Source organism: Coregonus lavaretus (genome assembly GCF_964263955.1).
Source record: "Coregonus lavaretus genome assembly, chromosome: 25".
NCBI classification, from domain to species: Eukaryota; Metazoa; Chordata; class Actinopteri; order Salmoniformes; family Salmonidae; genus Coregonus; species Coregonus lavaretus.
Window position 1 is genome coordinate 33,256,808 of NC_140012.1, and position 13,731 is coordinate 33,270,538.

At 47.4% G+C, this 13,731-nt stretch overlaps 1 protein-coding gene across 2 annotated transcripts in view; it reads right to left on the minus strand.

The window, feature by feature from the left end:
* Window positions 1-1,669: 1,669 nt before the first annotated feature.
* foxn2a (forkhead box N2a) overlaps window positions 1,670-13,731 on the minus strand; it is a 39,597-nt gene continuing 27,535 nt past the window's right edge. Inside the window, exons 1-5 of one of the 2 annotated variants that reach the window (XM_084141639.1) lie at window positions 11,911-12,014; window positions 9,321-9,907; window positions 5,011-5,185; window positions 4,147-4,218; window positions 1,914-3,089 (exon numbers count right to left, since the gene is read on the minus strand). In XM_084141639.1, coding sequence (XP_083997765.1) covers window positions 2,629-3,089; window positions 4,147-4,218; window positions 5,011-5,185; window positions 9,321-9,893 — 1,281 coding nt within the window. In that variant the 5' untranslated portion in view covers window positions 9,894-9,907; window positions 11,911-12,014 and the 3' untranslated portion in view covers window positions 1,914-2,628. Of the gene's footprint in view, window positions 3,090-4,146; window positions 4,219-5,010; window positions 5,186-9,320; window positions 9,908-11,910; window positions 12,015-13,731 lie in introns of those variants that run through there. The other variant, XM_084141640.1, reaches the window with a different exon arrangement.

The following is a 13,731-nucleotide window of genomic DNA, read 5'->3' on the forward strand; positions in this document are numbered from 1 at the left end:
TTCATCTGAAATGTCTACGCCAGCTTTCTCTGTACAACACCACTGTTGGCAAAAAAGGGTTCAGGATCAATATGTTCATCAATTATCTTCTATCCAGTTCAACAACAAAACATCGGTACACTTGGCAGTCATGGTTAAATTGAAAAAGCCCTGCGCGAAAGACAAAATACATTGGCAAAATACTTTCTCTGACACAGATATCTTTATCACTATATCACATAGTGAACGTATTGGTCTATGGCAGTAAAATATGATAAAATATAATAAAACAAAATAAAAGTCATCAAAAGGATTTTCCAGAGGGGAGAGAGGAAGTAACCTTTCCTCTTGCTTCAAATGACCATTATTTGAAAGAAGTTCCATTCAATCGTCCATTATAAATTAATTATAATAAATAAATTGATGATTTAAATGGGCAACATTAATTTGTTCTTTGTTTATTCACAGACAGTGTATTCTATGTCCATCTTATTTAGGAGAACTGCGGTTTAGTTCTAAGAACAAAATTCCCATTCTAAGAACAAAGCGATTCCCATTCCAGAACAACCTAAATAAACTGCATGTCAGACTAAAGTCAGTCCACAAGGTCAGAGTCCTCCTACATTTCCTGTTAGTAGGCTTCAAGGGTAACAATATTACTGTCAGTCACACAAAAACTGTGAGAAGAGGAACATGGTCGCAATGGCACAAATTAATGTTTGGCACTGCATGCAATCTATATTTATGAAAGTGATTTAATTTAACATTATACAAAACAGGTGGAAAGTTAACTTGCACTTAAGTTGGCTCATGACAGAGGGCAGTATACTGTTATACAGTGAACCAACTAAAAGCGATTCTATCATATGGGCATGATGTGGGCTTTTGGCGTTTTGCTTACTAATGCAAGTTAATGCATGCAAGCCCCGAAAGAAAACCAGTCTGGCCTCTTCATTTCGCAAGTTCTGTTGCAACATCCTGTACTTCCCGTCACTGAACTCTATGCAATAAACTGGCAGTAAACACATTACTGTACAGCGGAGCGAAGAGAGTGGTGTGCTTCCTTATTTTGCCCACCCTCCCCCTTTGTTTTCTTATTGTGGAGCAAGACAAAGCAAAGCCACGTTCTGTCAACACAGTCTGAACTTTGCAACAGGGTCAGCCAACACAACAGAGCATTCAGGAGGGGCAGTAGTACAATAGCAGGCTGGATTCTCACAATATTGTCAATCTAACCTCACTACAACGTTATTATAACAACTAAATCCTTGTCTTAACTTCCCTTTGGCCTGAATACTAAAACGTTAGTAGGTGTGACTAGTATTACATGATTGAAAACTGACCAGCACATCTGCCAGTGAGTGCTCTCATGCAAGCGCATCATCTTGGGATCACTATGGTTACAACATTCGCTATGTTTCAGCCAGATTAGTCTACACTACACCTTGCATAGGATAGGATAGGATAGGATGTAGGATAGGGTAGGGTAGGGTAGGATAAGTCAAGAGAAGAAATAAAAAATACAGGGGCCTGTATCAAATGTGTTATTTCTCAGTTTACACACTAAATACACAAATAACTAATGTATGACAGAATAAGAGAGGCGACAGAAGAAAAGTGATGAAGAGGAGTTTGTTCTAATGGCATGACGATGTAATTATGTTTTCCCCTCAGTGTAGGAAACGAGAGTGGACTCTTCCCGACCGTGCCAATCTAGCACAGTCGGTCATCTTTGTTTTATTCCCCTTCTTAACATGGCAGTAGCAGAGTTCCAACATTTCCTTTGATATGTTTCCACTCCCTGCTATTAAATCCTGACATGGAACCAGTCCAGTGTTCTGCTCTGTGATAAGATTGTTCCGATCAGATTCTAAACAGACCGTTCCATCGATCATCTCACTACTTCAATACATTCCCTATAATTTATTGTTTTTAGACACCAGTGTCGTCATCAACCCAGGAAAAAGACCAACATTGAAAAAATTAAATAATATAAAGAGCAGTTTAAGGTTACGGATCAATTATTGCATCTCTCTTTGTATGATATTTCCAGTCCAAGGTTGTCACCTATCAAAAAACAGTGGCATCTTTTTTTTCTTCTTTTTTTTGCACGGAAAAGGGAGAAACTGACTACAACATGAGAGGAGAGGTTAGTTGTTTGTTACAGACATGCACTCATTCTCTTAGAAATAGGTTCACTTGGAAGATGACACAGGTTGAGGAGGAAGCATGCAACGCTTTGAGTTATAAAAACTTTAAGCCTTTTCCCGTCTTGTCTTTCTTTTATCCAGAAGAAAATCCTTTGAATTGCGAGGATCTGCGGCGATGCCATCAGAAACAGGTTCTTCACAGTAGTCCCCAAGCACCCCACTTAACCCCCCCCCACCTGACATGCCCGAGTTACAAAAGTCTCAATATGGCTTTATTCTCCTGTGTGTGAATGATACTATTGCCATTTGTTGTGTTGGGATAGGGAGGGATTTCCCATCCCATCATGTGTCAAACCAAAAAACTGGCTCAAAATCAGCCAATCAGAAAAGGAGGAGGAGGCACAACCTGGACCTATCAGTAGGACACACAATCAGATCAGGGGTTACAGGGGCGGGAGTCTGAGGGCGAGGGCAGTGAGAGCAAGGTGGTACGACGACCTCATTTCCTGTTCAGTTTTTTGCTCTTGGCACTGCGTTTGTTGAGCTCCATGGAGGTACGGATCCCAGCCAGGTGAAGCAGAGACCCGGCCGCCTCCTTCAGCTCCTCATCCAGCTCCGGCTTGGCTGTCACCTCCCTATGCGCCCTCTTACCCGCCGGGCGCTTCACCGAGGAGGAAGAGGGGGAGGGGCGGCGAGGAGCAGGCCGGGGGTGGCCACCCCTCTCGTCCCGGTCCCCGAGGTCGGAGTCCTCGTCGCTATGGAAACCCTCGCTGCCGGAACGGCGTGGGCGGGGCATGGCGTGGCCTGGGCCTCCTTCGTCCAGGGAGGATAGGGAGGAGGAGGAGGAGCGGGAGGAGCAGCGCTGCAGGGCCATGCTGCTGTAGTTGTGGTCCTGCTTAGGATCGCTGCTCACCAGGACCATGTCTGGCCGGGACAGGTCCAGGGGACTGTCTGGATCACCTGGGAGAGGGAGGGAAAGAAGAGAGAGATGAGGATGTAAGGAGAGGAGAGGGGGAGTAAGGAGAGGGAGAGAGATTGAGGAGGAAATCATCTTCACACTAAAGAAACAGTGTTTCTGAATGCAACAGGGTAGTAGGAGTAGCTTATGTGATAAAGAGAGTAAAGTGTTTTTAATCAAATAGGCGGTGGGCTAGGGAGTGTCCGTGTGTTCAGCAGGCTAGGGAGTGTCCGTGTGTTCAGCAGGCTAGGGAGTGTCCGTGTGTTCAGCAGGCTAGGGAGTGTCCGTGTGTTCAGCAGGCTAGGGAGTGTCCGTGTGTTCAGCAGGCTAGGGAGCGTCCGTGTGTTCAGCAGGCTAGGGAGCGTCCGTGTGTTCAGCAGGCTAGGGAGCGTCCGTGTGTTCAGCAGGCTAGGGAGTGTCCGTGTGTTCAGCAGGCTAGGGAGTGTCCGTGTGTTCAGCAGGCTAGGGAGTGTCCGTGTGTTCAGCAGGCTAGGGAGTGTCCGTGTGTTCAGCAGGCTAGGGAGTGTCCGTGTGTTCAGCAGATAACAGCAATTAAGATTCATAACAATTAATGACAACAGCAGAGGCATTGGGGAAAAGGGAAATGAAATACACCACTTATTCACAGGAAGATATTTCTATATGCAACATTGTCTGGCTTGGAACGGGAATATGTGTGACTTCAATTGTGCTGTTGAGTGTACATAGTAAACAATGGAGAGACACAGGGAGATGTTTTACAAGGGGTGGATAGATGCTGGGTGAGTGATGCAAAAGCAATAAAAGACGAAAGCGTGAAATGGGTGAATGACCGAGAGACAGAGAGAAAGGGGAGAGTAGTAATGTAAAGGTGTAGACAGAGAGAAAGTGGGAGAGAGACAAAGTGCAAGAGAGACAGAGAAAGTGGGAGAGAGAGAGAGAGAAAGTGGGAGAGAGACAAAGTGCAAGAGAGACAGAGAAAGTGGGAGAGAGAGAAAGGGGGGAGAGTAGTAGTGAAAAGGTGTAGACAGAGAGAAGCAGAGAAGTGGAAGAGGCATGGTGTGGGGTGGAGTCTCTTACATGGGTCGGCGTGGTGATGATCAGGGGCAGAGTTTAAGAGCATCATGGCAGTGGCAGCATCTATGTCAGACTCTGGAAGAGGAGAGAACATGCATGGTGGTCAGTGGAATAGCATGAGTGTGTGTGTGTGTATGTGTGTGTGCATGTGTGTGTGTGTGTGTGTGTGTGGCCGGCTGGCTGGCCAAGGAGGCTGTAGAGGGGCTAAAGGAAGAGAGGTTTCCTAGCTTTCCTCATACCACACTTCAGGGGCTCTAAATTATTTATAATCAACTAGAGTGGAGACTGAGTGCTCTGCTCTACACTCTATCAGCATCACCAGGGCCTCTGTAGTCAAGGTTACCAAACAAGAGGGTAGGGGAGAGAGAGAGTTAGAGAGACAGATAGATAGAGGGAGAGAGAGAGGTGGAGGATACAGATTGGAAGAATCTACATTGAGGCATCTATGGTTAGAAATCAAATAATGACTAAAATGACAGTTGAAGATGAGTGGATGGTCTTGCAGCCAATGTTGCATGACGAAAATGGCAACAACCATGTGAACTTGAAATCACATGCAGCGAATGCTGAAACTGGATCAAATCTAATCTCAATCATATTTCTAGATCAGGGATGGGCAACTGGCGGCGGCCCCCCTTTTTAAGCCCCTCAAAATAAATCCCCCCCCCCCCCAAAACATCTTTGAGTAGAATTGCAAAATGAGTTGAATTGCATGAAATTAGTTATACAATTGCAGAATCTTCTTTCCGCTCCATGGCCAAATGTGTAGAATTGCAGCAAACTTGCTTTAAAACTGCAACATTTTCTTTACACCTCATGGGAAAATGTGTAGAATTGCACGAAATTAACAAAAAACATAGGACTCACCTTTGAAGGAGCAGCCCTGCAGAAAGAGGTGTCTGGGGGGTGAGGAGGCACTGGGTGGGGAGGCGGGCGGTGTGCAGAAGGTATGAGCTGCAGGGAAGTGCTGCTTCTTCAAGGCCTGGATCAGGTTAGGCCTGTACTCTGGGTCCACACACCACAGAGAACCCTTACCATTCACCTGAAAAAAACATCACATACTACATTAGAAAGTACAGCAAGAATGACCTGAGTGGCGTTCATTGGGGCACACCGTAGCAAAATGTTTCAAAACTGAGCATTTCTTATTGGATAAATTCATATAGCATCTCACTGTAGTATCAAGAGACGCTTTGGTAAAGTACTCATCATGACTAGGATTTTTGACGGCAAACACCTAGAACTTTTTTGCCTGCATGGCTGACTCTCATGGTAGTCTCCCTGTAGTCTGACTAGGGCTGGGCGATATGGCCAAAATAATATATCAGGATATTCTCATTTTTGACGGTAAAGCGGTATTTTATGTTTCTGAATAATACAAGTTCTAAATATGTTTTAGAGTAGACCCTAGGATATCAACAAATGAATTCTAAGTGGTTTTAATAGGCTTTCTCCAAACTAGGACAAACCTGACAGTAAAGTAGTCAAATTTGTAGAACTTTTCATTTGTTTAGCACTGTATCAAAATATTGTTATTGTAAAAATCCATACCGGTATGTTGATCCATACCGTTATACAGTGCCCTAAGTCTCACCAGGACTTTAGTTGCTCTAGCTGCCATAATGACTCATAATGTAGTCACCTGAGCATGTGATTACCAATCCAGACCCTGCTGGGTGAACTGCATGATGGGAGGAAAACAGTCGATAAACAATCCACACCATCCTTAAATGACTTATTACAGGGTTGGACTGCGTTGAGCTTTTTACAGTCCTGTCCATGTGACTTGCCTTTGTAGAACCTCTCACTATTGAAGCCAAAGACGTGTGAAGACATTGTCATATCCCATATGCAGGTTCATGAACTACCACTGAGACAACACATGTCTCCATGATGTTTTGACAAGAAAAACAAATGTTTACGTGTGTGTGCTTGTGTGTGTGTGTGTGTGTGTGTGTGTATGTGTGTGTGTGTGTGTGTATGTGTGAGAGAGAGAGAGATATAAAGTGTGTAAACGGTTCTCTCATTATCTATCGCTGGTGTTCTGTCCAGGAGAAGGAGGGGGGAGGGAGCGAGGGAGGAGAGGAAGGAGAGAGGAGGAGGGATATAACCTTGACTCAGATTACCAGCCGGCTCGTAGGCAGGAAGGAGGAAATGTCACCATGGCAACACAAACCACCAGGCAGTGTGTGTCATCTGAAACCAGTGCTTCTCTCTCTGCTGCGCTCTCTAAGCTCAGCTCAGCAGACGGGTGGGCTCACACTGAGAACCAGCACACTGAGCCTACCTGCATTGTGATGCACTGTGCTACAGTAATGCTGCCGCTAAGCTAATTTCTACTTCTAGCTAGTCATCAGCCCCTCCTAGCAAACTAGTTGCTAGCCAGCCACTGAGCTGATTGTAACAGTATAGTTATATTCCCTGTCTGCCCCGAGCTGAGCTTGAACCAGTGTCCAACACAACTACAGAAACAATGTCTCTTTCCTATATGCTCTACTTTTCTCCCTCACTTTCTGTCCCTTCGTTTCCCTTCTCTACCCTTTCTTTAACAGACTTGTCTCTCTCCCTCTCTCTGTGTTTGTGTAGGTCAGGTCTTCAGCCCTGGGCTTGTCCTCTGCCTGGCGCTAAAGTTGCAGTGTGTGTGTGTGTGTGTGTGTGTGTGTGTGTGTGTGTGTGTGTGTGTGTGTGTGTGTGTCCTCTCTGCCTGGTCGTGGCGCTACAGTTGCAGTGTGTGTGTGTGTGTGTGTGTCCTCTCTGCCTGGTCGTGGCTCTACAGTTGCAGTGTGTGTGGTGTGTTGGGAGATAGCGCCCTATCTTAGTGCTGTGTTTGCATTTCCTCTGTAGGAGGGTCTATGACCTTGACTGGTATACACCCAGCCTTATCACAGGGAGGGGAGGAACACAGGGGGCCGCAGGCAGGGTGCTGCACTACACTGGCCCTGACACACACACACACACACACGCACACACACGTCAGGGGGCCTCAGGGTGGTTTAAAACCCTGGCCCTGCCACTGTCCATGAGCCACACAGACAGCTGCAAATACTATACAAGCACATGCACACACAGTCGAAGGTGTACAGTTAACACTGTCAGTCAAACAGTTTGAGCACATTGTCAATGTCACTACTGCCTCTGCCACTACAAAATGTCAGTGAAGAGCTCTAATGATTCTTCATGACACCTTAACACAGCCAATAATCTCAATGGGGCAGGAAACTTCGAGCTAATTTGAACCCCATTAGAAGACCACTTCAAACCCACTGAATGATGTCATCGTCTCAATCTCACCAACGTGAGTAAGACATTTAAGCACGTTAACCCCTGCAAGGCTGCCGGCCCAGACGGCATACCTAGCCGCGTCCTCAGAGCATGCGCAGACCAGCTGGCTGGTGTGTTTACGGACATATTCAATCTCTCACTCTCCCAGTCTGCTGTCCCCACATGCTTCAAGTTGGCCACCATTGTTCCTGTACCCAAGAAAGCAAAGGTAACTGAAATAAATGACTATCGCCCCGTAGCACTCACCTCTGTCATCATGAAGTGCTTTGAGAGACTAGTCAAGGATCATATCACCTCTACCTTACCTGTCACCCTAGACCCACTTCAATTTGCTTACCGCCCCAACAGATCCACAGACGATGCTATCGCCATCACACTGCCCTATCCATCTGGACAAGAGGAATACCTATGTAAGAATGCTTTTCATTGACTATAGCTCAGCATTCAACACCATAGTACCCTCCAAGTTCATCATTATGCTCGAGGCCCTGGGTCTGAACCCCGCCCTGTGCAAATGGGTCCTGGACTTCCTGACGGGCCACCCCCAGGTGGTGAAGGTAGGAAACAACACCTCCACTTCGCTGATCCTCAACACTGGGGCCCCACAAGGGTGCATGCTCAGCCCCCTCCTGTACTCCCTGTTCACCCATGACTGCATGGCCAAGCACGCCTCCAACTCAATCATCAAGTTTGCAGAAGACACAACAGTAGTAGGCTTGATTACCAACAATGATGAGACCGCCCACAGGGAGGAGGTGAGGGCTCTGGGAGTGTGGTGCCAGGAAAATAACCTCACTCAATGTCAACAAAACAAAAGGAGATGATCGTGGACTTCAGGAAACAGCAGAGGGTGCACCCCCCCCCCTATCCACATCGACAGGACCGCAGTGGAAAAGGTGAAAAGCTTCAAGTTCCTTGGCGTACACATCACTGACAAACTGATATGGTCCACCCACGTAGACAGTGTGGTGAAGAATGTGCAACAGAGCCTCTTCAACCTCAGGAAGCTGAAGAAATTTGGCTTGGCACCTAAAACCCTCACAAACTTTTACAGATGCACAATTGAGAGCATCCTGTCAGGCTGTATCACCGCCTGGTATGGCAACTGCACCGCCCGCAACCGCAGGGCTCTCCAGAGGGTGGTGTGGTCTGCCGAACGCATTACCGGGGGCAAACTACCCGCCCACCAGGACACCTACAGCACCCGATGTCACAGGAAGGACAAAAAAATCATCAAGGACATCAACCACCCGAGCCACTGCCTGTTCACCCCGCTATCATCCAGAAGGCGAGGTCAGTACAGGTGCATCAAAGCTGGGACCGAGAGAATGAAAAACAGCTTCTATCTCTAGACCATCAGACTGTTAAATAGCCATCACTAGCACATTAGAGGCTGCTGCTGCCTATTGAAATCACTGGCCACTTTAATAATGTTTACATATCTTGCATTACTCATCTCATATGTATATACAGTATTCTATAATATTCTACTGTATCTTAGTCCATGCCGCTCTGTCATTGCTTGTCCATATATATATGTATATATTCTTAAATTCCATTCCTTACTTAGATTTGTGTGTATTGGGTATATGTTGTGAAATTGTTAGATATTACTTGTTAGATATTACTGCACTGTCGGAGCTAGAAGCACAAGCATTCCGCTACACCCGCAATAACATCTGCTAAACACGTGTATGTGACAAACAAAATTTGATTTGATTTGACCCTGCAGTGTCAGCATGAGAACTTTGCATTTTTTATATAATGTGTTTGTGTGACCTTTGCGGATATCAAACCCACAACCTAGGCACTGCCAGCTCCTTGCAAGGTAAACAAACAAAGTGTGTGTGTGTGTGTGTGTGTGTGTGTGTGAATGCATCTCATAGTTCCCTCACCTTTCCCAGGCTCCTCTCCACCTTGCGGAAGCACTTGTTGAGTGACAGGTTGTGTCTGACGCTGTTCTTCCAGCCGGTGGGGGCCGAGGAGAAGTAGGGGAAGTGCTGTAGGATCCAACCATAGATGTCCTTCACCGGCAGGCTCTTACTGGGGCTCTGCTCTATGGCCATGTAGATCAACAGAGAGAATGAGAATGGAGGCTTGGACTTCAACGAGTCCCTCTGCGACGAGGAGTAAGAGGATGAAGAAGATGGGTTCTGAGGGGCTCCGGGGTCACCCTCGATGTCAAAGAGTGGGCTGGCGCTGGGTTGGGCCCCCCCGGCCACGCCGGGCCCCCCTAGGGTAAAGTTCTGGAGCAGGTTCTCATGGAGCCAGTTGAGGTTGGTGAGCTCCTCATCCTCGGAGCCACCGGAACCCCGGTCCAGACTGGTGGCCAATGGGCTGGCTGCACCGCACTCAGCCTCCGGGAGAGTCCCCGCCCCCCCGCATATGCCCCTAAGCCCCACCCTCTCTTCCTGCATGCCCGGCGTTTCCGCTTTCTTATCCGGCGACATCCCGATGATTGGACCCATTAAACCAGGTAGGTCTGTAGAGAGAAGAGAGGACAGGAAAGAAATGGTTAAGAGTTGGTTAGAAAACAACTGCAAGAGAGGACACACTAGTGGAGGGGCAACATAAAGGCAGTGGCTACAGTACACAGAGACAGTAGCTACATAGAGATAGTGGCTACACAGAGACAGTAGCTACATAGAGATAGTGGCTACATGGAAACATAGACTTTTCCTTCACACAGCGATACAATCACAGCAGTTACGCTGGGGAATGAGGAGGGAGCTGCTTTCCCAACATGACTGGAAACGTGAAATAAATGGATGTGACACATTGAAAAGATGTGCTCTTCCAAGCAATCAACGTGTTTGTCTAAGGTTGGCCCGAGGGCAGGCATGGGCATGGGCAGGGTCCACCACCCCCGTCGGTCTGTCTGTCCTGTATGTCTCCGTCTCTCTCTCCCGCTCCTCTCACACGCAGGGCGAAATGGAGAGGCTATCCACTCTCCTCCTCCTTTCTGCCCCCTCTCACACGCAAGCGGATGGTGGAGGGGCTATCCTCCCCTCCTCTCTCCCTCTCAAGCCTTTGAGGAGGACCTCTAAAGTGTCGGAGACGACTCCAGTCTCTCCAGACTGCTCTCCTCTCCGCCCACCTCATCTCAGACCACCTGCTTGTTAGACGCCAATGAGCATGAAACCATCTGCAAAATCCTCTCATGACTAAAGGAGGGAGAGAGAGGAGGGCATCCTTCCTTCTTACACTGTCTTGAGTGGACAGCTCTCAAATACAGAGCCGCCCCTGCCCTGCAATCATCTAGGAGTCAGGACCACTACTTAGCTTAGCTCAACCCACCTGATACCAGAGGGCCTTGAGAGGAGAGGAATTCAACTTACATTCCTGCCTGTCCTCCTTTCGGTATTCAAAAGCACTGAGGAATTCAACCAAGTCAATATAAATAGTGGTGATTAGCCAGGATAGTGATCATCTGGCCTCCAAAAAACAGCTAAAATCAACGTAAAGTGAAGCTAGGCTACACAATGTTCAGTAGGCCTGTCCTGACAGACTCAGACCCTCTCTCTCCCTCTCCCTCCATCCATTCCTCCCTCCCCAGGAAGTAGTCTCACATAGTTCAGTCCTTCTCTAGAATGTTCGCACACATTCAGTAGCTACTTCTACTTCATAAAACCAGCAAAAAAATATAGGCTATATAGTCCAATTATGTGAATGCAGCTGCAGCAAATCATACAACAGATCTGCTAGTGTGTAGAGCACTGCATGATGGTCAATGAGGCCAACCAAGAACACAGCAGGCAGCCAGCAAGAGACATCACCCCTCTCCTCCTCCTCTCCCCCTCTCATCCTCTCCCCGCTCACAATAAGCTTTAATCTATGTCCCCAGTGTCACCATGACAACCCTGCTGCTGTCACTTCAATTAAGAGCAGAAATCCTCCCAACAAGAGAAAGAGAGAGAAAGAGAGTAAATGGGAAAATAAGTTATCAATCTAGGCTGGGCCGTGTCTGTCAACTGTAACCAACAACCAAATCAGCATTCGGCTTTTGGCAACCTTACAGTCTGTGGGGCACCACCAATCGTCCCAGTCTAGGCAGGTTGTGGCTGAGGTGGTGCTGGGGTGATGCTGCTTGGGCTTGAGGTGGGGCTGAGGCTGGGGATGGGGTGGGTTGTGACTAGAGTGGTGCTGGGCTCGGGTGGTCTGGGTTATATCTGGGCCGAGGCTGATGCTTGGGGTGGGGGTTGAGGGACACTGGGAGACAGAGGGGTGGAGGGCGGCTGGGGCCCATCCTTTCGCTGTTGTTGTTGTTAAAGAGGAATTGGGTCAAGCTCTGCTCTGGACTGAGAGAAAGCAGGAGAAAGAGGGGGAGACGGGAGAGGGAGGGCATAGAGTGAAAGAGAAGAGAGGAGGGAGCGTAGCGATGGGGATGGAGGGATGCTAGGAGCAGAAAAGAGGTCAGGGATGTGATGTACACCAGGAAATCCCCAGCCACTCATCTCATCTCTAGGTCTGGGGTTGGGTACTCACTGTCAGGGTTTAGAGTAACCCACCCCGAGGAGGAGAAGGGCGAGGGCCTAAGGACACTGCCATGTTCAAAGAGAACACACAACACCTGAAGGAGTGGCGAGGGCAAGGATCTATGAGAACAGATAGTAGAGACAATGGCAGACAGGAAGAAAGGAGATAATGAGTGCATATAGCCTAACATCAAGATAGAGACAGTCCTTTTTACAATGATAGAGACAGACAGAGGGTAGTAGGAAAGAGAGCGAGGGTAGTAGAAAAGAGAGAGAGGGTAGTAGAAAAGAGAGAGAGGGTAGTAGAAAAGAGAGAGAGGGTAGTAGAAAAGAGAGAGAGGGTAGTAGAAAAGAGACAGAGGTTAAGACCTCAAGGGCACAGACAGATTTTTCACCTTGGTCGGCTCGGGGATTCGAACTAGCAACGTTTCGAGACAGAAGAGACAGAGAGGGTAGTAGAAAAGAGAGAGAGAGGGTAGTAGAAAAGAGAGAGAGAGGGTAGTAGAAAAGAGAGAGAGAGGGTAGTAGAAAAGAGAGAGAGAGAGGGTAGTAGAAAAGAGAGAGAGGGTAGTAGAAAAGAGAGAGAGGGTAGTAGAAAAGAGAGAGGGTAGTAGAAAAGAGAGAGAGGGTAGTAGGAAAGAGAGGGAAAAACAAGCAGTAAAGAGCCATGGAAACAGTAAATTAATAAATAAGTCAGATCTCCAGTAGCAGGCTAGCTGAGGATGAAGATGAATCATAACTCAGGGTAAAGTAGAGCAATCAGACATGTCAGACAGCGAGAGAACTGCCCTTTTGTGTTAAAGAGAAAGAGCTCCATGTACAGAACCACAACACAAATACATCCCCCGTATTTCCACATGGGAGGCTGGGTGCCACTCCTGCTCTGTCTGGTCTGAATGAGAGGAATAAATCAAGCCAGACAGACAGCTCTGTAGCCTCTGGAGAAGACAGGAGTGGTGCTGCACCAAAACGTTTGTATCATTTCAGCCAGTAGTTTTCAAAGTAGTGCTCACGAGCCAAAACGGGTTCCCGAAAACTGGTTCCCCAATTTTTTCTTTCTACAAATTCGGACAATATGTTAAGAATCTGTAAGTGCTTAAGATCCCGGACTGCATCTTTAATACAACATAAACATACCTGTAGTAACAGGCAGCACTTTAGACTAGAGTGCAACCTGCTCTAGCCTCTCTTCTGCTGATATGTATTGTATAGGGCTTGTAGGAACCAATCACAGTTGTTGTCTCCATTTATGTCACTTGTTATATTCGTCTACAACTAGCCTATAATTTTGATCCAAGCTCAATAACCACTGTGTAGGTGCCTCAATAACCACTGTGTAGGTGCCCAAGCTCAATAACCACTGTGTAGGTGCCTCAATAACCACTGTGTAGGTGCCTCAATAACCACTGTGTAGGTGCCTCAATAACCACTGTGTAGGTGCCTCAATAACCACTGTGTAGGTGCCTCAATAACCACTGTGTAGGTGCCTCAATAACCACTGTGTAGGTGCCTCAATAACCACTGTGTAGGTGCCTCAATAACCACTGTGTAGGTGCCTCAATAACCACTGTGTAGGTGCCTCAATAACCACTGTGTAGGTGCCTCAATAACCACTGTGTAGGTGCCTCAATAACCACTGTGTAGGTGCCTCAATAACCACTGTGTAGGTGCCTCAATAACCACTGTGTAGGTGCCTCAATAACCACTGTGTAGGTGCCTCAATAACCACTGTGTAGGTGCCTCAATAACCACTGTGTAGGTGCCTCAATAACCACTGTGTAGGTGCCTCAATAACCACTGTGTAGGTGCCTCAATAACCACTGTGTAGGTG